Source organism: Nestor notabilis, unplaced genomic scaffold (genome assembly GCF_000696875.1).
Source record: "Nestor notabilis isolate BGI_N333 unplaced genomic scaffold, ASM69687v1 scaffold11954, whole genome shotgun sequence".
NCBI lineage: Eukaryota > Metazoa > Chordata > Aves > Psittaciformes > Psittacidae > Nestor > Nestor notabilis.
Window position 1 is genome coordinate 3,174 of NW_009926975.1, and position 23,137 is coordinate 26,310.

Consider the following 23,137-nt stretch of genomic DNA (forward strand, 5'->3'; position numbering starts at 1 on the left):
GAAAGTGCCAAAGCCAAAATTACATCTTTAAACAAAAGTGCATGAAGTAATAATGAGCTAAGTGCTCATCTAGTACAGTATCTGATCTGAAGTCTGAGAAGTGGTTCAGGTGACAAGACCACTCTTTCATACATGAAATGTACCATTTTGTTTTGTAGGTGAAATACCCAGAATGGCCCCCACAAGTGCAGATGAGCTGTTATCTTCAGATACATACTTGTATACAATTTCCTAATCCATGGATTTTTATTGTAAAAAAGACTAGTCTGGACTGAAACTAATTGAGAATAGAATCCACTATAATGTGAGAAGAAAAGAAAATTTTGTGGTTACATGTAAACTTGTGATAAGCTTTCTCAAGAAGAGGGTACATTAACAGCAAGAGGGATGGGATACAACAAGGAGCGGTAATGGCTTATTTATGTAAAAGTCAGGCCAGCCTCATTGTACACTTTGAAGACTTTCTCAATTGCATTGACATAGGCAGCTGTTCTCAAGTCCAGACCCAGGTTGTACTTCATGGCAGTACGCATGATTTGCTGAAACAGAAAAGGTTAAGTGTGATTTCTGCAAGTTTCTCCATAGGAACTAAACTAGACTTTGCTTTGGTGGATCCAAGTTATGAGTATAAGGAGCTGCTAGATTGGTATGAGAGCTCTGACCCTTTGTGGATCAATTTTAAAATTTCTTGATTCCCCTTACAACTGAGATATGAAAGGGAAGAAGATCTTTCCCAGATTACTACCTTGCACCTTTTCAGGTCTTGGATCCACATGTACCTCAGATACAGGGAGAAACAGCAGTCTTTGTCTCACTAATTCAAAATACTGCATAAAGAGATTAATCTAAAACTGCTAATGGTAAAGTAAAGCAGTCTTAGGTGTGCTTAGGCAGGTACAAGAGAACAACAATGAAAAAGTTTCTAATTACTACAGCTTCTACTAGAAAATACTTCATGATTTCATGTATTAGTCTCTAATATCTAATATATCCAGATAAACTTGACCATCCCAGCACAGAGCAGAAATCCCTCTACCTCTTATTCATAGTGTCTTCCATTATCATGAACTATTTACTCCTTCACTTGCAAAAAAATTCTGTACAATCCATTCAAAAACTTATGCAAAGTCATGTAAGTTCTTTTTCCTATAAGTATATTTACTAATGCAATATTTACCCGGGCAGAACGCTCCATTGTATAAGCCAACCCAGAGTGGACAATGTCTTTCTCGGATGCACCCTACAACAACAGAGAAGAAAATTGGAGTTTAATCCAAAACATAAAAGGCACTAATTGTGTATTAGGGACAATGATGTGTTGGATTCCCATAATTACTGAAGCTTGCTTGCTCATATTCTTCTAATGACTGGTGTAAGAATTGCCTTTACTGTGTTACTTGAAGAGCTAATTACGGTCAATTCAATTCTAAAACCTCACACGTAAGCACTGAAGACTTTTGTATGCCTAGCTTCTAGATCCATAATGCTAGCATTTTTTATTGATGTTATAACTACTGTTTTCAGCCATCAGAACACACAGTAAGAGTTAAACGAAGAAGCTTCCAAGAGTCAATCTATAGAAGCTGCTTGCAATTGTTTTGAAGACAGACAGATTTTAGGAAGTGCATGGATCCCCAGTTAATATACTCAACATTGTATTAGTCCTGAGCAACTCCAGGATAGCTATGTTCCCATTAAAATGTAAAAACACAGAACAATAAATAATTGAAGATAATCTGTATTAGGATGACTATCAGTCTAAATGTTCCATCATGCCAACTGCTGTAATTTATCATAATTTGAGACCTGGCTTCACAAAATATACACTTTCCCTCAAATACCAATTTGGACTGGATGTAGAAATTACTAGGCCAGTTTTTATGGCTTGTGCTTAAGAGATCACAGCCACTGCTTTAAGCCACAGAACCTATCTACCATGCTGTTTGTTTAGCCTAGCATTTATGAAAACATCATACTGGGTCAGGCTAAAGTCCATTTCTATCATGTAACAGTGGTCCAAATTTACATGCACTTACCCCAATTTCTTCCTGAGAAAACATGGGTTAATGTTTTTCATAACTCAGTTGTTTTTTTTTTTTTTTTTAAATTTTTCCCCCAATCATCTGTCCCATCTCCTGAACTTGTGTTTAAAGAACCAAACCTACGGAACCTTTTAGTTGTCACATATCCCTTGACAGAGTATTGCGCATCTTAACTGTCTTCTGTGCTAGGAACCATCCCCTGTCCTTCATTCTGCACCTCACTCTGCTGGCTTTGTTTGAACACATCTCATTCTTGTTCATCATTCCTTACAATGAACAATCTACCCCTACCCATCTATTTTCACATCACTCATTCTATAGATTACTGTCCCCACCCTAAGACTACTTCCAGCCAATAGGACCTAGGTTAGTTCATTTTTCCATGTATGAGCAGCTTCTGTATCTTTGATCATTCTGTGATCTTGCTCTGAACTTCTTCCACACCTACAACATTTGAAGGTACAGAGGCTTAACCTGCATGCAGTATTCACAAGGCAGACACGCTCTGGATTTATATTGTGGCATCATTAGTCAGCATATTCTTTTCCCTTCAGAACCATTCCTAATGCTGGTTTTGCTTTTTGATCGCTATGGATTTCTAAGCTTGTATTTTATCATTACCTCTAGATGAGCTCACAACCCAACATTTTATATGAAAATTTCCCCCCCATTAGATAACAATGCTACACATTAGATAACAGTGAATTTCAGCTGACATTTCTATGTCCATTAATTCAGTCTTAAAGGAACATTTTACAATTTCCCACCCAGCTCTTACCTGTACTATCCTGGAGTTACAGAAACAGTGTATTAAATTGTCTGTGTGTGGGACTGAAAGTTGGTTGGAAATCTAGGTAAACTATATCAACAAGATCTCCAAACAAATTCGGGTAATGTTTGAGGCAGTATTTCTGACTACTTTGCATGGGCTCAAGTAGAAGAAAGAAAAAACAGCTTACTTCCATTATTCCTTGTTTTGTCATCAGGCTTACTATGTACTAATGCCTTGCTTAGGGAAAAAAAACCTCCATGGTGTCTATGGTAAATGGAGGTAAATGGTAATAAAAGTAATGGTAAAATTTAATTACAGTTATAATATCAGAATACATCTACAACAACAAAAAAACCAAGCAGCTATTACTTACTGATATCCTATCTTGGAATTCTGCTGTAGGCACAACTGGAATAGTTCCACCATGTTTCCCGAATTTTCTTTCCAAGCTTTCCTGAACAGACACTAGAAAGAAAAAAAAAAAAAAAAAGCAGAGGCAAGTTAACTGACAAGGAAAGGAATGTGCTTCCTAATAAAAAAGCTGACCCCAGGACTTTCAGCATTCGATGGCATGAAATGCAGACCACAGGGACTGGGGGCAAAGGGAGTCATCTTTTTGTTTTCTAAGAAAAAGGAAAGATGCTGATTTTTCTTTCTGTAACTGAATGACTCCAATATTTGTAGTATTATTGCTATAGTATAGTCACATGGCAAACAACTGTGGATTTACTGACCCCACTTTGCTAACCTTATAAAGCTGATAGAGCAATCTGGATTAACTTTTCTAATTTGATAGATAGCATTAGACAAAATATTTCTTGGAGTTACAGATCCATCAATTATATCCTATTGCAATCTGCATACACACACTACTTGCTAAGAAAAAAGCCCAAGTGCAATTTTAGGTTTTTTCCTCGGGGTGTGCTTTGGTATTTTGACTTGGTATTTATTTCATTTTAATTCATGAAATTTAATTAGTATGGTTTCCTAAACAACATCAGAGTATTTCAGATGACACAATCCTGAAGTTAAGAAAGTGATTTTAAATGGAAATTATCATAACCCTCAACTGCTTTAGAAACACCCTGAAAGGTATCATTTATGAGAAAAGGTTATATTAAAAAATATTCAGACGTATGTTTTTTTCAAGTCCAGTATTCCACGACTCTCACATATTTTCTACAGAATATTGTTTGAAAGGGAGCTATATCCTGCAGTTCGTCTCCATTAAGCTCCCTTTAGCCATGTAATCAGTATTCTGGCCCAGAAACTGGGAAGCACTGAATGACCTTAAGTGGAGCTGTAGGCCACAAGCAGATTTTTACAGTGCCTGTACCAATTACATTATTGCAATTTATAGAAATCCTCTATTGTCATACATGCAGAACAATGTTACCCACTCAAACTTTGAATACTTCTGAAACACCAAGTGTACAGCTCAAAGACATCCAGTAAGAAGTAATAAATACTTCACATAAGTAGCCTGAGTTCAGTATTTTCAAATAACTGAGGAAAACATTACGATTAAAAGATAACTGAAAAAAACATGCATTTAACTTAAGTTGTTAGAGTTGTAAGTCAGTTAACCTATGAAATCTTTCTTCCCCTTCAGTATGCAGCAATAATAGATTTGTGAGAAACTGCAGTGAAATCAAAATAGTTCTGTATTCCTTTCTCCCACATTTGGTGTTCGCTAGTCCAATCTATTAACTAAACAGTGAGTTAAAGCAGAACTCGGGACTTACTGAGCAAGTGGTAGTTTGAATCCCTTTCGTATTTAAAAGTCAAGCGGCCATAACTGACGTGGTTCAAGTTTTTCAGCCATTCAAAATAGGATACTGTTACACCCCCAGCGTTCAGATAAAGATCCTGCAGAGAAACAGTAAATATCTTCAATTGTGACCATGTGACAGCTTTATTGTGTTAAGCAAAAGCAAACAGAAGTATTATGTACAAAGTATTAGCTTAAACTGCAGTACAGAAGACAATCCAGTTGCTACTTTTACATTACTACACTTATCTTCTTCTGCAGTCCAGGGATTACTTCTACTTTAGACTTGACTTTAGAACACAAAGTTCAGGTGTGCTTGACTGACTGCTTGCTTTTATGTTAATACAAATTTTTAATCAAGAAAATTAGGGCATTCTTACACCATGTCAGTGAGTAAAAGCTGAAGATCAGCCACTCTTCCTAGTAATATCACTTGATCAGGACACACTTTCTCTGGGAAAATATTATCATTATACCTGAATAGGTCTTATTCTTTCAAATTATTACTATAGGTAACATTTACTCTGCACAATCTACAGTACACACTTCTGGCAGAGTATCACCCAGAGACGCGGTGTTTACAAACAAATTGGCCAGCGTTTTTACTCTGCCTTCTCCCTTTGTTTGGTGGACTAGCTGATCAAATGTCAGCTAATACTCCAAAATGCAAGATGACAGATTTAAGAACTAGTTGTGGATTGCTCTCTCTTCTGAATATGCAGACTTCCTGCAATAGTTATCTTTGGTCATTTACAGTTGCAGTAAGATCTTTAAGTAATTAGTAGCAATCTTAAGCAACACTGATACTCATTTCCTAGACATCAGTTGTAAAAAACCACTCTAAGAGAATGAATGACTATTAAGAAAAGCCTTCAATAAACAGCAACTTCAGTTCACAGAAATGTTACCCTTGTAATGAAAATCAAAGGTCGGAATAGAATCTTACAGGGATAACCATGATATTCCGCTCCAAGAAGATTTTGTCAGCTTCAGGAGTCGTAGGCCCATTGGCACCTTCAGCAATAATCTGAAAGAAATAACAGCAGAGTAACTCAGAGGTGTATGTTTGGTTTTGACCATGCTAATTATTTAATAGCAGTATTTATCAGGCCTTCTCTATTTTTCATTTGCATTCGAACTCTCCAACTTACTTTTGCTTTAACCTTGTGAGCATTGGCCTTAGTCAACTGCTTCTCGCTGGCAGCAGGGATAAGAATGTCACAGTCTATTTCCAGAATACTGCCCTCAAGTGTCTGTGCTTTAGGGAAGCCCATGATTGTCCCGTGTTGCTGTTTGAAGAAAACAAACCAGAGTGGTTTTAGTGTGTGTGTACTCATTTGCCTTCCTTCCCTTCTTTTAACTTTCATTTTTGAAACAAGGGAGAAGCAACAGTACTAGAAAGACAACACGAAGTAATTCCTTTCCTTACTTAGATTATACATAAAAAAAGCAAGCTACAAAGTTTGGATAACAGTCAAAGTTCCCATGATTGAGGCATAACTGCTCTCTGGCCAAAGACACTGACAACTATTTGGGCTCTGGAGTACTTAAAACAAAAATTCCCAACAAAACAAGCAAACAAACAGAAAAAAAAAAAAAAGTCCCTCAACTCTTAAAATACATGGCTAATACAATAATTACCAAACAACTGAAATGACCTATGTGTCTGCTACATGCAGGCTAAAATGCACCACGTAAGATTCAAAAAGTACCATTTTAAAATTCAGTACTACAATGATAGCCTTTGTTTAGCGACTGAATCTTCCATTCTTTTGAGAAAGGGGTTGATAAAGACATCAAATATTCCCTGCGTAAAAGATACATCAAATAAGCCCCTTAGAAACTAAGTAGAAGATAACATTTTAGTGCCTGTGATCTGTCCCCTCAAGTCTGCTTCACTTTGAAACTGAAATAAAAAGACCATATCCAGTTTTCATTATAAACTACATGTCCCAAGTCACACTGCCAGACAGGCTTTCATTTTTACAGAAACAATCAATAGGTAAGAAGCAGTAAAAGTGTACTTTGAAGTCTTAAATGTCCATATGCTTGTGATTCTCAGTCAGGAATCCTTCAGGAACCTTTTTGCTCTGGTTCCTTCAGACATCCTTCCTATTTTAGTACTAAGAAAGGTAAAATAATTATGAACTCCAATTCTGAAACCAAAGTAATTAGCCTGTACACATGCAAGCCCTTGCCATTTTTCTGAGAGTCAGGTCAAAGAGTAAGGAAATACCCACAGGCATTCATATTGGGTATAAAGAGAAAGCCAAAAGAACCAGCATTCCTAAGCCATTTTGTAAGTACTAATTGCAGCATGACTTAACACAAATTAACATCCATCTACAGTCATCCTATGTACTTTCAAAGCTGACAAAAATGAAACTCTGCTCAGCTAAATTTCATACCAACTTGTAATCTTCGAGTTCCTTTGGGTCAATCCCATCAGGATTCCAGATAGAACCATTAAACTCTCCAACAGCAACACATTTTGCTCCAAAACGATGCAAGTATCTCATAGAATGCAAGCCCACGTTACCAAATCCCTATAGGTGGAAAGAGAAAGGAAAAACTAGTTAACCCTTCAGCTAAAATGGATATTACTGCTAAAGCTTATATAGCTTTGAATAGTTTTAAATATTTCATCTATTGGCATATCTTGGCATCAGATGATGTGTGTAAGAAAGGTGGAAGAAATCTACATGCATTCTATTCCAGTCTTTATATCACTGTAGAAATTCTGCATTGTAGCCAGCAATGTACAGTTGTGCTATGTTTTTTACACTGGAAATACAGAAAGGAAGCACTAATGCTACTATGAAAGTGCCAAAACTATGATGTTTATTAACATAAGAATATTATGTGTATTTTATAACAAGCATTGTTACAGAAGGATTCACAAATTTTTGTATGATGATTCAAAGGCTTGACTAACGTTTTCAGGCCAAGAAATATATTAAACATTCATTTAATTTGGGTAATGAAGGCTTGTAAGTGTAAAACCATCCCACAATGTAAAGCATTAAACAAGAATATTATTAATTCTTCACATTAAAACATACAAACTAGTAGGAAGCTACGTAATTTCTAATACATTTCTAATACGTTTCCTGAATTTAAATTCAGATAACCTTGCATTTCATTAGCAGGTTTTACATCTTGACAGGTGTAGAAAACCTAATTCCAGACCATTATTCAACATTCTGAAAATAAAGGAACACAGGTGGCAGACCAAAAAGTCACATCATCCATGTAAAAAGTTTTTAGTAAGATGCTATGCTGGAAAAAAGCTGAATATTAGCTTCCTGTATAACATAGCTCCAATTATATTTATCTGCTCTTATGGCCATGCTTTCCGTCTAAGTTATGCTTTAAGTGCCTGTTGGTTAACCCTCTGTCAGGCATGAAAATGCCAAAGTGCAGGGAGATGAGTGTGCTGATGGGTCTGTGCAGGGCAAAGATGTTTCAGCCCACTGGTTAACTAGAAGACAACTTAGAGGTTACAATTACTCTACTATTTCTAACCAACAGTGCATTGAAAAACAAAAAGCAATCTCTCAAATCCTCCATTTAACATGCTGCTTGAAGCTGAAAAGAAAAAGTTATTTCTTTGAAATTTTAAGGATGATAATGCATGCTACTGAACACCAAATCCCTCCAAAATTCAATACATAAATCCTGAGGTCTTATGAACACCAAAGACTTATGTCTTAGGGTAAGATATTGGTTTCTACTTTTCCAACTGCTCATCCCATACTGGAACAAAAACCATAACCCCCAATTCCTTCTCTCCCTAAAATGCTTTATTACAAAACAGTGCAACAAATTGCATATAGGCAGAAACAGTGTCACAGCTCATTAAAATGTGTGCCTTAGTTTAAAGAGCTCCTGTAACAGTATTACACTTTGTTCTTTGTAGCCTATAAAGACTGAAGATTTGGGCTTTGTGCCTGTAGACTGCAATCAAAAGTTTGGTTTTTTTAAACACAGTCCAAAATAAAGGGCACCTGTGTTGCTTGAAAAGTGTTTTTAAAGTTTGAGAGTAAAGGTTAACTTGGAAGTTGTAAAACCTTAACAGGAATTACTCCTACAGCCCTTTTTAAAAGCAGCTCTACTGGAAGTTTGTTTACTAATTTTTCCCAACAGTTGAGGAAAAAAGTTACCTGAACAGCAAATGTTTTATCTCCAAATCCAGGAGTCATTCCTAATATACTCATATATGATGCTTCATTGATGAAGTTTTCAATTCCATGGAAGAGACCACGACCAGTTGCGGATATTCGTCCATGGATCCCACCCTGGCTGATGGGTTTACCAGTTACACATGCATGTGCATTAATATCCTGTAAAACAGTGAAGGACTTGTGAGCTGTGGAATTAATCAAAAAACAACTACGACTAGAAGTTTTGTACACCTTAGAGATAAGGAAAAACAGGAATCATGAGTCAGAACATGTTATAGTCTATACACATTTAGTTTGTAAAGATTATTTCCTTCCTCGCTTTGAACACCTCAGAAGTACTCTAGTAGCTGTCAGGAAAGTTGCATAATGCAGTATTGGATATGTTCTGTAATTTTTCATTGTATTAAAGTGTATATGTTCACTTCAGCCTGTAGTTAGTTAATTATGGTGATACCTATGTTGTACTGTTAGCAATGAGCAGACTTTTGACAAATCAAAAAGCTTTTCGGGTATGTTTCTCAAAATTAGCTCCTATTACAGGCATAATTTTCATCATTTTTCTTGATATTTTAATCTTTTAAAGTGCTCAGACATATCCTTCGACTGTTTTAATCATCTTTAAAGTGCCTAGTGTTCCTTTATACCAAATTCAGTTATTTTGAAACAACAATACTGGCCTAATAACATCCTGTTGTCAGAATTCAGGGATGTTTGATGTCAGAGGAAAATCTACAATACAAGGGTCATAAGGAAAAGTTAGAGAAGTATTAGCAACTTTTATTCAGAAAGTGACATATAATCAAGCCTCTATCATTTAATTTAGTGCTAATAAAATTAAATTTTCCATATGCTAGACAGCTAGCCAAGATAAAATAGGCTATTTAAAACCAGTGCTAATTTTTCAAATTGAAATTAGTAACTTGAAAAACTATTTCCAAACTAGACACTATTTGGGCCTTCCTCTTCTGTCACCACTGGTTCCCATGCTCCCACACCCTGGGAGCACAGTCACACAGTGGCTTGGCCACCAATTCAAGTAAAAGAGTAAGGATGAAAGAGAATCCACTGAAATGAGTCTGCCAGCAGCCGGATGGGTTTCTGTTCCACCAACCGCATATTCACTGGGAGGCTCCCTCCTCTCCATCACTTATGCCAAATGCATTTGCATGCCTGTGGCATGAGTGCAAGACGCTTGGTGAGAGGAAGGAAATGAGCAGACAAAAGTAAGTGGAGGCAGAATGACAAGAGATACTTAGAGGCGTAATGGAAATAAAAACTATTTATTGTTTGAAAACGACAGTGAGTTCACATATAAAGGCAAAGATAACCCCTCTTTAAAAACAATAAAAATGATGCTGGGCTTCACATAAAATTCCTAATTCAGTTTCCCAAAATATGGCTGCATTGCTCCCATTAAGCTGTATGCTCCCTCTGGTGGCGTATCAACTGTAAACAATACCTGAGGTAGTGTTCTGCTAGGAACAACTTGGCTTGGTGTTTTGATGTATTTCTAGGTTTTCATTCTGTTTCAGACTTAAACTGCATTCTAGCCTTCATGCACTCACAAAGGAGGAAGTATCTTTTATAAATACTTGAAGAAATACAGCCTCCCACCATACATAAGAATGTATTTATTAAAAGTCCTTTCACATGGCCCAGAAGTCAGTTGGATGTGTCAGGAAGTATGAAAGAGTGGAAAGCATGAATTTAATCAAAAACTTTACCTATATATAATTCAGTGATCCAGCAACTTAAGGTGGATTTTCTGGAATAGTTAACATGGTAGTTATTAAAGACTTGCATGGTTTGGCAAGGAAATAGAGCATGAGGCGAGGGCAGGTCTGGGTCTTCTTAAAGTCACATCTATGAACCACAGTCAATGTCAAAGTCCTAAAAATTGTGGTATTAAGTCAATCAAAAGGTGTTTAACACATCTTGGGCCAAAAAGAAAGACTGTGGCTTTTAATGAGAAGCTTGTAAAATGGCTCATGGCTGGCATTAAAGACTTCTATATTAGAACTCAGTTGGCAAAATTAAAACACCGAACTTTTGACTGTTTGTTAACTTCTTTTCACCCTGCAGTAATACTCTCCTTGTCTCTCCAGCTTCCTGGATCTGTATGTGAGGTTTCAAGCAGACCTCCTCTATCTGTTCATATCTGTTATTTGACTTTTTCTTTCCACTTCAAGCTCCCTGAACACATCTGTGTTTAACCACACTGATTCACCAGGTCTGTAGATTTCTCAGATCCCTTTCACTGAAGAGCTATCTTTCCATTCCACTGAATGTAGTCCCTTGCACAGCTTCCATCTGTTTCCTGAATTACAGTTAGTTCTGCTTTTGTTCCACGGTCATTTTCTGCTCTTCAGTCCCTTCCCTTCTTTCCCCATGGTCACTTTCATATATTTAGTATTCTTTAATAACTTTTAGTTTTGTTCTTGGTGTCTCAACCAGATAGTTATCTGGAACATCTTCCTCTACAAAAAGGTTTTGATAGATTACTCCCCTTGTCAGAGTTCTCACCTTCCTTCTCTGTATCACAGTAGTTCAAAAGTTCCACTATGGCTACTATTCTCTCTTCCATGTACAAACAACAAACCAACAAAATTAAGTAAACAGATTTTTTTTCCTTATTTCAATTCTTTAACTTTTCAAAAACATGTACCTAAATCCTCTTGGAGTGTTGGGGTTTTTTTGGAGGGGAGTGTTGTTTTGTTGGTGGTTTTTTTGTCTTCAAGAATAAGTTACTGCCATGCAGAGATAGTCTAGGATTATAAGAAACTGTTGTGGCGTAATTCAAATTGTATATTTATCCTCAGTAGTTGTTGGTTTGTTTTCTTTTGTCACTGAAGTATGTGCATATGTGGGACTACACAACAAGCTGAGATGGCAAAGTGGAAAGAATAAATCTAAGAAGATTTAAAAAAATCTTCCCCTGTATCAGTGTTTAGTTTTCCACCCATTAAAAAACCTGCAGTTTCTGTATAAAACTGTATGTGAACTATTAACGTATACAGCAAACGTTAAAGCAGGTCACGTGCTGTGAGCCCTCTATGTCAGCTGTAGTATAACAGTGCAGCTGTATCACAGTGAAACATGCATTTTAGTGCAGTGAGTTAAGTGTTAAAACTCAATATGCTTTGAGGCAGTAGTTTTCTTACATGTTGGAATTTTAAGTTATGACTGAGGGAGCAAGCTGCCATTCTGTGTGTTGAAGTCATTATTTTGGCTTTTTATCAAGTTTAATGTTTGAAATATACTATTTATGTATGTGAATAAGAGAAAATAACGTTTTATAGCAATATCCCTATTTAAAAGACAGCTCTGTGTAAAAGTAATTTAACTCAACTAATCAGCATGCTGCAACCTATCCTTCAAGCATTTCTTTCTCCCTCACCCCATGAGATACCTTAGACTGTATTTCAGATCTAGAATAACCAGTGCTATCCCATTCTCCTATTGTTATAAGGCATTAGACAACACAAGACAAGTATTTTTCCAAGTGACTGTCTTGGGAAAGCCAGGCACATCTTCAACAGACATGCCAGAGAGAAATACATCTTGGGTGGCTGTACTGCCTTATTACCAGGGGCGTGCACCCTGTTTTTCCTGAGGAACTGTTGGAAGGGATTGCAGAAAGTAAAACAAAAAGTTAAAAGGAGCTGGGATAGCTCACACTATCTGAAAGAGAAACTAGAAAGTTTGGGTAGCATAGGCAGTAGACCCTTAAGAAATAAGCTGTTCATAATACATTTTTCTTTCATGCAACCTGTCAAAAGTACACAACAAAGTGTTTTGTCAACAGTCATATTTTTGGTGCAGTCAAAACAGGTACAAGTATCACAGAATAGTTTGGGTTGGAAGGGGCCTTCAAAGCTCATCTAGTCCAATCCCCCCAGAACCACATCCAGCCTGGCCTTGAATGTCTCCAGAGGTGGCACATCCACCACCTCTCTGGACAAGCTGTTCCAGTGTTTCACCACCCTCATTGTTAAAAATTTCTTCCTCACATCCAGCGTTAATCTCCCCTCTTTCACTTTAAGACCATCACCCCTCATCCCATCACAACAGGCCCTGCTAAAAGGTCTTTCCCCATCTTTCTTATAGGCCCCTTCTAAGAACTGGAAGGCTGCAATAATGTCTTCCCAGAGCCTTCTCTTCTCCAGGCTGACCAACCCCAACTCTTGCAGCCTCTCCTCATAGGAGAGGTGTTCCATCCCTCTCATCATTTTTGTGGCCCTCCTCTGGACCTTCTCCAACAGGTCCATGTCTTTTCTGTATTGAGGGCTCCAGAGCTGAGTAGAGGGCCAGAACCACCTCACTTGACCTGCTGGCCATGGTCCTTTTCATGCAGCCCAAGATACAACTGGCCTTCTAGGCTGCAAGCACACATTGCTGGCTCATGTCCAATCTTTCATCCACCAGTACCTCCAAGTTCTTTGTCTCAGGGATACTCTTGAGCCCTTCATCCCCCAGCCTCTATTGATACCAGGGGTTGCCCTGACCCAGGTGCAGGACTATGTGCTTGGCCTTGTTGAACCTCATGAGATTTGCACAGGCCCACCTCTCGAGTCCAAGTCCCTTTTGATAGCTTCCAAGCCCTTGGGTGTATAAACTGCACCACTCAGCTTGGTGTGATGTACAGACTTGCTGACAGCACATTCAATCCCACTGTTTATGTCGCTGATGAAGATATTAAACAGTACTGGTGCCAATACAGACCCCTGAAGGATGCCACTTGTCACTGATCTCCATCTAGACATTGAGCCACTGACCACTACCCTCTGGATGCAACCATGCAGCCAATTCCTTACCTACTGAACAGTCCACCCATCAAATCCATCTCTCTCCAATTTAGAGAGAAGGATGTTGTGGGGGACTGTGTCACAGGCTTTACAGAAGCCCAGGTAACCAACATCCACAGCCTTCCTTTGTCCACTGATGTACTAACTCCATCATAGAAGGCCACTAGGTTGGCCGGGCAGCACCTGCCCTTGGTGAAGTTGTGCTGGCTGTCTCGAATCACCTCCCTGTCCTCCATGTGACCTAGCATAGCTCCTAGAAGGATCTGTTCCATGATCTTCCCAGCCAGAGGTGAGGCTGAGAGGTCAGGAGTTCTCAGGGTCCTCCTTTCTTCCTCTTTTAAAAAAGAAGCGTGACATTGCCCTATTTCCAGTCACCAGGGGCCTCACCTGACTGCGATGACTTCTCAAATATTATGAAGAGTGGCTTGACAAATAACCCCAGCAATATAAGACAAAGGCTCAATTAAAGGCTATAATTAAAAAATATTAAAGAAATCCCAAACTTTATTTTTTCTATTGCTATATGGATGTCCTTTTGCTATACATTTTGGAGAATTTGCTGAAATATACACTAATTACTTGTTACTTTTAGGGGACCCCAGAGAACTTGAATATTTTTACAGGTTATACCAATAGTGTTAAATTACTTTACATGGTCTCTTGAATGCATAAAACCACAAGCATTTATTTAATAACATTTGTAAATTCAAAGTCTGAAACTGAAAGATTTCAGTACTTTAAGACTATACCAACTATTATGAGCTAATTGTTTAATAACGTCAAATTAGTAATTATAGTACTAATGAAAAACAGGGAAATGGTAGAAATAGAAACCAATTTTAGACTACGTGTGAGATGTTTAAAAACAGTGTATTTTCTTTTTGCTGAACAGTTGCAATCAGTACTGCATCAGACAAATTTAACTTAAGCCTAACATAAAAGCATTAAAATTAAAGCTATTTTTCCTTACCTGTGTAAGTTAAGGTTTCCTTACCTCATACCAATTCAGTTGTTACAGTTCCATAGAATACATTCAGACCCAAATAATGAAATAAAACTATATGGTTAAGCAGCACAGCAATAAACTTCTAGATACAAGGATTTCTGCAAAGACCAAGAAAGCTCTTTTACTTCAAAGCCTCTGCTCAAAACTTACATAGTGTCCTATGGTACTGGCATAGGTGTCAGCAATCCAGGACATTTCTCTCTCCCCTGTGCTCATATCAGGAGCAGGCACATCAACACCAGGTCCTGTTGGCAACAGTGAAAACAGCTTTTAAGGATCAAACATGAATAGTTATCTTCAACCATTATTCCCCTGGGAACTGTGCAAACCTTGGCAGAGAACTGTTTTCCTGTTTTATCCTCAGTTTATTATGCAAGCAACAGATACTTCTGGATTCAGTTCAGTCTTAGATGCTGTATTGTGTATTTCTACACTCCTGTCAAAACTTCCAACTTTTCACACAAGCCATTCAGTAAAATGAAGGTCAGTTTGTCAATAAAAAGTCACAGTAAAGTAATGCATCAAAAGCATTTATGGGTTTTTTGACAATCATTGCTGTAACAACAAGAAGGGCACTATCTAGGTGATGATTTCTATAAATCATGATGTTAATTGGGTTTTTATTTTTTCCAATTGATTGTTTGGTTTTGGTTTGGTGGAGATTTTTTTTGTTTGTTTTTTCTTTTTAATTAGAATTTCCTTTTCATTCCTGTGTTTAAAATTGAAGATAGGCTGTTCCTAGTCGTTGCACTGTAGCACATGCATTTGATTTTACCACTCACTTCAAGAAAGAGAAGTTACATCTTTCTTGATTAAATAAACCCTTGAAATAACAAATTCTGCCTGTTTTTATTAAATAACTAAAAATAGCATTGGCCCAACCTATTTAAGATAAGAGGGACTTGCTCAGCAAGATTTTAAGTGCAACTCTGCCTCTACCAATTTTTTTTCTTAAGTTTTTTTAAACAGTTTGTGAAAGCTTTGACAAACCATAGAGCCAAAAGGGAAGACAGATTTAGTCAAACCATTTTAATTGTCACTGAACTAACAATCACTATAGCTGGCATAGTATATAGTATTACCCTAGTCACATGTAACATCAATAAGTGTGTTTATACAGAAGCTTAATTTAGATGAGAAACACTCTGGCTGGAAGAGCATATGACAAACACTCTGACTGAAGAGCAAGAAATGCAGATAAATGGATATATATTCCCAGGGGCAGTTAGACATCAGGAATACATGACAGACCTTTAACTAGTTACATGCCTTCTTACTCACTCGAATAAGGATCTCCTTTAGGTAAAATCCTCCATTTAACTACAAGTTGAGCTAGTAACATTCAGCTTTCTCTAGAGGATACTTCCCGATAGCAATGTCAGACAGCAAGCTATCAAAACAACTGTGGTTTGAGAGTCTGAATCAAACACCTACTAACATTACAGAAGCTGAGGTTGTCAGAACAGGCACCTATGCTTTTTGCCTATCCTTGCAGCCTGTGGTTGCCATGGATGAAGCCATCAACAACTTTCTCTGGGGTGGATCTTCTATTTCCTTCTTGTGTTTCCTCAGATATCTGCTTAAAGCCTCAACTGAGACTACAGGAAGCAGTAACAGTGAAGAGTGGTATCGGAGATTAAAATTGCAACAGACTTGGTCACTATTTTATAACTCATCTCTAAGAGAAATGTGATTCATTTCAGATCCTGGGAGCTCAGCTTTTGTGGCTTTTCGTAGCAGAACAGTCACAAGAAAAATGTTAAGTCCCCCTTAAAATGCACTAAGATGCAATGACTCAATTCTTTGTGGCTCTTTGCTGAAAGTACTATACCCAAATTCCTTACAGCTCTCAAAAACATGGTTGTTTAAGGACACTATCTAGCGGGTGCTGCCAATGCACAATAAATCAGATTCCTAAATTTTAATAGTAAAATTGCACAACATACCAATAAAGCCCTTTTTTGCCAGCTCCATGGTAAACCTTCTTGTGATCTTTTCCAATTCATTGTCCTATAGAGAAAATGCAATAAATAGCACAAGAAATAATTAGTTTATGAATATTGGCTAGAACTTATGCCCAAGTGTGAACAGACACCTTTTTCTTTTAGTAGAAAGAATGATTCATATATTAATGTAATTTATATGCCACTCCCTAACAGATCCTTGGTATTCAGGCAGCACAAGGGCACATTCAGCTTTCTTTCCATACATTCTGATCCACAACAAGTCAGGAGTGTGCTACAGGAACAACCTGTGCTTGTAGCAGAGATTTCCAGCAAACAAATCTGATATCCTATGAGAGAGATTTATAACCAGCAACAGCAGTAGCTGGCCTGCCAGCTATGTAACAATTACAGTTGAACAACTTTGCACAAATCCTTATAGCAGTTTTGAGCTTAGAATATCTGTTACATATTCTAGTATTTCTTTCTGTACGTTATTTTAATTAGGGCAAGGTGACAAGCCTGCAGTAAACCTTTTATAAGCCAAGTTAGTTATTATTCATATAGAACACTGCATAGAAATGTTTAATAAAGCATAAAACTATTTGTCAAAATAAACAAAAACACTGACTTTTTTTCTAAGAGTAATTTAATTTAAGCCTTTATTAAGAGTAGCAATCTAGTAAAAGTTCAGGTTCTAAATTAGTTGTATTCTTCTGACTCTAAGGAAGAAAAGGATTAAGTTAAATATTGAAGTATTCCACCTCTGAAACACAGACTTTTAAAAAATTCTTTTCCTACCTATTGCATGCGTAAGCTAAATTCCACCTTTACAGAGGCAGAAGAGGCAGGAAGTTTTAAGTGGTCAATAATGCCCTTAGAAGAGCTTTTTTAACTGGCTGGCTTCAGTACTGCAGAAAACTGAATTTTTATCTATGATTAAGCTTACTGTGTAGTTCTTGGGATTGATCTTGACACCAGCCTTTGCCCCACCAAATGGCACATCTATAAGAATGCAAAGGAAAATTATTTTACTTTTTCAACAATAAAGGCAGAACACATGAGTAATTTGTGTGAATAATTATATTTTTTAGTAGTGAATTTAGTTTTGCCACATTTAGGGCTTCACAAGTTTAAGCTATAACGTAATCTAAGTATTCCTATAGAAATGGGAAATCTTTCAAGGGCAGCTTGAAAATGGTCTTTGAAACTCAGAAGTTCATGATTTAATTTTCCTACGCTTCAAGCTCTTGTACTTGGCATTTGTAGAAACAGTAAGTTCTACAGTTTACATTGTACTGGTTTAGCTCAAAAATTTTATTTTGGAAGTTGTAAGTGGAGTGTCCTTATAAATAAAAAGTATTTTGTTTTCTTATACATAATATGCAGATTCTCTCCAAACTCCCCTACAAGTTAGCAGTCATGTATGAAATACACTTCTTTATAACCCATAAAGGAATTTTATCATTCTCCCTCCACAGCTTCTCTGCCTGAATCCTTTACAGCCTCCGTTTCCCCTAAAATTAGCCCCCTCCTAATCCAAGTTTGTCATACTTTGATTTGAGTTCAAGATGCAGCATTTTTACAGGAGGGGGTAGCTAGCAGAATTCGGACTTTTCAAATGAAAATGCAACTTTATTCAAGTATCTACAGTAACAGCAGAGGGAATATGCATTATTATTTTCGTCACTATATGCTTTTCCCATCTTGTAACAGATTTTAGTCAGATCAGTGTCTGATCTAGTGCCTTTGAATGTTTTTATGTAAATTACATCAGTACTAATTGAAATTAAAGATTGTATCCTTGCTTGAAAAATTACTACTTACCAACAACAGCACATTTGTATGTCATTAGAGAAGCTAAGGCTTTCACTTCATCCACACTAACATCCAAACTATAACGAATACCTGCAAGAGACACATGAGAAAAAAAGGAATTCACTGAACAACTTCATAGGTATTTATAAACTGAGAAGGTTACTTCTATACCAGCCACCTGTAACATACAAGTACATAATTTATGCACTTATTTGCTTTAAGAGTTGAAGAACAATTCTCCATTCTCCCACTTAAATATCTTTTACTTAGCAGAAATTCAAGACTTTAGTAGTTCTCAATTAAGTAGTTTAACAGCAGCAGTTAACCTTGGAAGAAAGTGAGTATTCCTTGCAATGAAGATGAGACAAGCTGGTAGGTAACTAGAAGTACAGTTTTGAAGAGGCTGATAAAGCTTACCAACATTCCATAAGATTTTTAGCTTTGGACCTCATTCACTGTATATGCAAGATGAACTTTGTTCCTTAACATAACTTATCAGTACAGGTTATAAATCAAGATATTTGCTAGAGTAATGCAAACTAGAGTAATGCAAGTTACGAGCCATATGCAGCTTCAGGGCTCTAGCTGCCACGCACAGCCACATAACAGAAAGCATCAACCCACTCCCCTAATTCAAATTTGTTCAAAACATTTTGATTGAGTAACTCTACCCTAGCAGCAAGCTTGTGTGACCAGGCCACCCAGTCCAGACCTGCATTCCCTGCCCCAAGCCATTCAGCAGAACTGCAAGTGCATGCTGACAGGTGGTCCAGATGCAAATTCAAGTTGTGGTCTGATAATGGCTTGGATGCACAATGGGTGATTTCAGCCTTCAAGGCAGTTCAAAACTAAGTGGAAAATGATTACACAAAGATAGGGAGATCTGCCACCTGAGTGACTCTTACCAGCCTTCTAAACAAAGAGGTTGTAGCTGTCCAATAAAATGACTGAACTCAAAATTAAAATTCATCTATTCTGGAGGTAGTTGCAGAGCAGAAAGCATTTAACCAAACTGACAGGGCACATACGCAGAACCCTAAACACGATGTTTAAGATCAACACAGCACCCAAAGTCATGTGGCTACTGATAAAAACCCAAAACCCTACAGCTATACGTTAGCTTCTATCCAAGCTTCTCCTACCTCACTCAGCATGTAACAGAGCTGTGAAGAATTTATCATCCCCACCTCTGCTCCCCAAGTCCTTGGCTGTAGGTTGTGCCAAGTTGCACGATAGTTTGTAGCAGGCACAGCGTGTCCTTCAGATGCCAGGACAAGGCACCACAAATTTCCTATTATGTAAAGAGAAGACCATATTCAGGTCCTCAGGAGTGAAAAAAGGCCAGCATACATTATCCAAACTAAAGTACTGTGCTGCTATGAAAGCCATTCCTGAATGCTCTGGAAACAATCCCAGATTCAAAGGAACTGAGTGCTGCTCAAATAAAGCTGAGGGCCAAGTGCGCTTTATGTGAGTTCAATTGGTAAAAGAACGTACCATGCCTCTGTGCAACAGAATTTAAATTTAGTGTGCATATGGGGGGAAGGGTGGTCTCCAAAAGCAAACTAACTAGTTTCTGACTTAGATAGCTGTAAGGTATTCATATCTGGGATTTCAAGAACCTTCTCACAGGAAATAATATTCAAAATATAAGTGGAATCTATCAGACCCCAACAGAACAGTCACAGTTACAACATATATGGGGTTTTTAAACATGTCTTACTCTGATCCTTCAGAGGAGCAGTTATCCTTCTTGTCAGGCCCTGGGCAAGAACAAACAAGGCACTGACTGTCCTGCCTGGGGGCAGTTCTCTCTTGGTTGAGCAGGTACTCTGGTGACAGGTCTCATTTGAGCATTGCTCAAGCCAACCGAGGTTGAAGCCAGAATCTGTGCTGGGCAGAAATGTACTCTGCCCCTCCGCCCCAGCTGAACTAGATCACTGTGAATTTATTCAAGCCATATATTTATTAAAACTTCAAGTTGCATACATAAAGCTGTTTTGCTTTAACTATATGCCTTCAGGCATACAAAATGTTATTTATTGATATATGGAAGGCAGCAGGGGGACTAAATAGTTGGGAATAGTTACTTGATACTGTTTGTCAGAGAAGAAAAATATGAAAGGAGCAAGCAGCCTCTTCTGCACATCATATGGAAGATGGGATCTGAAAAGGTGAACAAGCAGCAGTTTAACTAGCAGACTCAAACACATGCTAAACAGTTACATCTCCAGTTTCCTAGTACTACAGTCAAGTGTTACTACAAATCATAATGAATATTAAACTTTCATTCCAAGGGAAATAGGGAAAAAGCCCCAAGACTAAGCAAGTACTGAAAGGCTTTCAGCCGACTTGCCTTTTTGTCGGCCATGTACATATACCCAAATAGGGAAAACTTTCAGACTTGAGGCTGCAACTATCTTTTTCTGGACAACTTTATATTTCCGAGAAAGATTTTGCTTCTTTTCTAGCCTTTTTAAACAGTTCTAATTGAAATGGCTTTTCTATGGGCTTTATCTTCATAAGTGGGAAACTAGTCAATTTTGATAGCTGTGCTGACTTCACTAGCCACTTTATTCCAGGTTATCTGCTAAAAACTTCCATTACAGCGTCAGGCAAAATTCAGAGTGTGGATTCCAGGTTTCCTGACAGGTGTGATGGTTTTTCCTTTCTGTGGCAGGAGTGGAACAACATTTAAGATGTGCTAATATTTTCTTTCACAATTCTGCCAGTTACCGTTTTCCAGGAACTGAAATCACTCTAGAGGAGGCCCACCTCTTTACAGGGAAGTTATTTGTGCTAAGCTTTTAGGACTGATCAGAAGCAGGCATCTGAGAACGCTGTACATTCCATCTGCAAGGGGATGCACAAAGATAAAAGACTTAATTTCTATTCTATTTGTACATCAGTGAAATTTAGTTTGACAGCTTCCTAATTTGGCAGGAGAGTATTGCCATGCATTTGTATGGCTCTTTTGGCAGTGCTACTATGCATTCAATAGCCTGAGTCTAAAAATGGACCATAAACACAGATAAAACAGGATTTTTTAAAAAAGACTTTTTTAATACAGAAACAAATGAAAGTCACTGCTATGCAGCAAGATTTTAATGTTTTTAAACCCTGGCAAGCACCACACAGTAAGTCTCTGGAAACTTGTGACTTTTACAGCAAACTAGCTACAAAAAAGTTTGGAGAAAGCTTCAAGTTACAGTATGACTCACTACCATGGAAAATACTTTTCATTGGGAAACATATAAATTCTTGTTCTAGTCGAGAATTCTCTTTCCTTGCCACACCCCAAGAAGTGAAACAGTATGCTAAGAGAGACTTTGTTTTTCTATGCACAAGACCTTTTAGATGAGGAAATGTTTTCATTTTAATTTTGTTTCACTATTGTTCAGTATAAAGAGAAGACTTTATCATCACATTGCAGTATCTATGTTTTTAAAACTTCTTGGCTTTGCCATCTCTATTTTGGACATACTACACTTCACTAGATTACCTCTTGCACTGAGCTCAATAATTGTTTTGGCCAAAGTAAAACTTGCTCATGATTGAAGCTTAGCTTCTTAGATGCTTATGGATTAATTTTCACTTTTCCAAGTGAAGATAGCAAAACACTTGAAATGTTTTTTAAATAAGTGTCAAAGTAGGAATTATCAGTAAGGTTGCATTTTGGATTCTGTAAGAAGAGCAGTCAGGTACTGTTTTAACCAGCAGGTTTGCAGTAGAGAGTGTACTAACAGGCATTCAACAAGTATCTTTATTTCAAAGAAAACTGGGTATACAATCCTCCTAGATTTTGATGAGATTTCAGCGTTCTGTGATGTTCAGAACCACTGGCTCTTTGAGGATGATTATTGCCTTTTTAGTACACCTAAAAATCTACACTTAAGGAAGTTAGTGTCATTAGTACCTGATTTTCTAAGTGCAGTGATCTTAAATGGTAGTATCTATGTATGCCCTCAATATTAATGAGCATGAGGTATTCAAAGACAAGCCTCAAAACTAAACAGTAGCCATAGTAACAGTTCAGGGCAAAACACTTAGTGAACTGCGCCTCCTGAGCTAAACATCTTGTAAGTCTCTCAACTTCCCCAGAACCTGGAACAGATTTGCACCTCAACCTGAATTATTAATGTCTAACCAAGGCTCTTGTCCTGCTTTGACTTCAGTGTTTTTTTCTAGTTGTGATCATCTTTTGAACTTTGAAACTAATTTGGGTCCTTTACAGATGACAATTCTTGTTAAGATGGTGCATTTCTTTTGCTCACCTCTATTTGCAAATTGCTTGCTCATCAAACAAGCATTCCAAGGCAGCAGCTAACCTACACTATCCGTGCAGCACTCAGCAAAACACATTTCACTATCTCCTTTGAAAGGTTTTAGGAGTGACTACAGCCATATTAATCTCCCAGTCAGAAACACTAGATTCTGCAGTGGCTCTGTGGGTTAACAGCTTGTCTGACCCTGTCCAAAGGCTGACCTTATATCCAGCATCACGAGCTTCAGTAAAGATGCACACCTTTTTCAAAGTATTCAGCAAGATCTCTAAAATCCATAAATTGGCTCCAGTACTTATTGCAGTGCCTTAGTTCCTTAATGTTTTAACTCTGGATTATGTATAAAATTTTCATTTACATGAAATTTAGGAAGTGAACAAGTGAGACTGTAATTATACTACTATCAAACTCCACATAATCTCTGATACCTAACACAGCAGGAACAGATCTTCCAAGCAATCCTTAGGCTTTCAGCACAAGTAAATTTTTCTAAATCCAGGAAAAAAAAAAATA

General features: G+C 37.5%; 1 protein-coding gene across 1 annotated transcript; it reads right to left on the reverse strand.

Annotated features, from left to right (window-relative positions):
- Positions 1–227: 227 nt before the first annotated feature.
- On the reverse strand, positions 228–18,431 carry LOC104405210 (glutamate dehydrogenase 1, mitochondrial; the record flags this gene model as incomplete). The annotated part of the gene is made up of 12 exons (XM_010013846.1): positions 228–539; positions 1,178–1,240; positions 3,188–3,279; positions 4,560–4,683; positions 5,532–5,612; positions 5,737–5,874; positions 6,994–7,131; positions 8,749–8,928; positions 14,731–14,825; positions 16,527–16,590; positions 17,473–17,528; positions 18,351–18,431. Coding segments are annotated over 12 exons (1,232 nt in total), but the record flags the coding sequence as incomplete, so codon positions are not given.
- Positions 18,432–23,137: the final 4,706 nt, after the last annotated feature.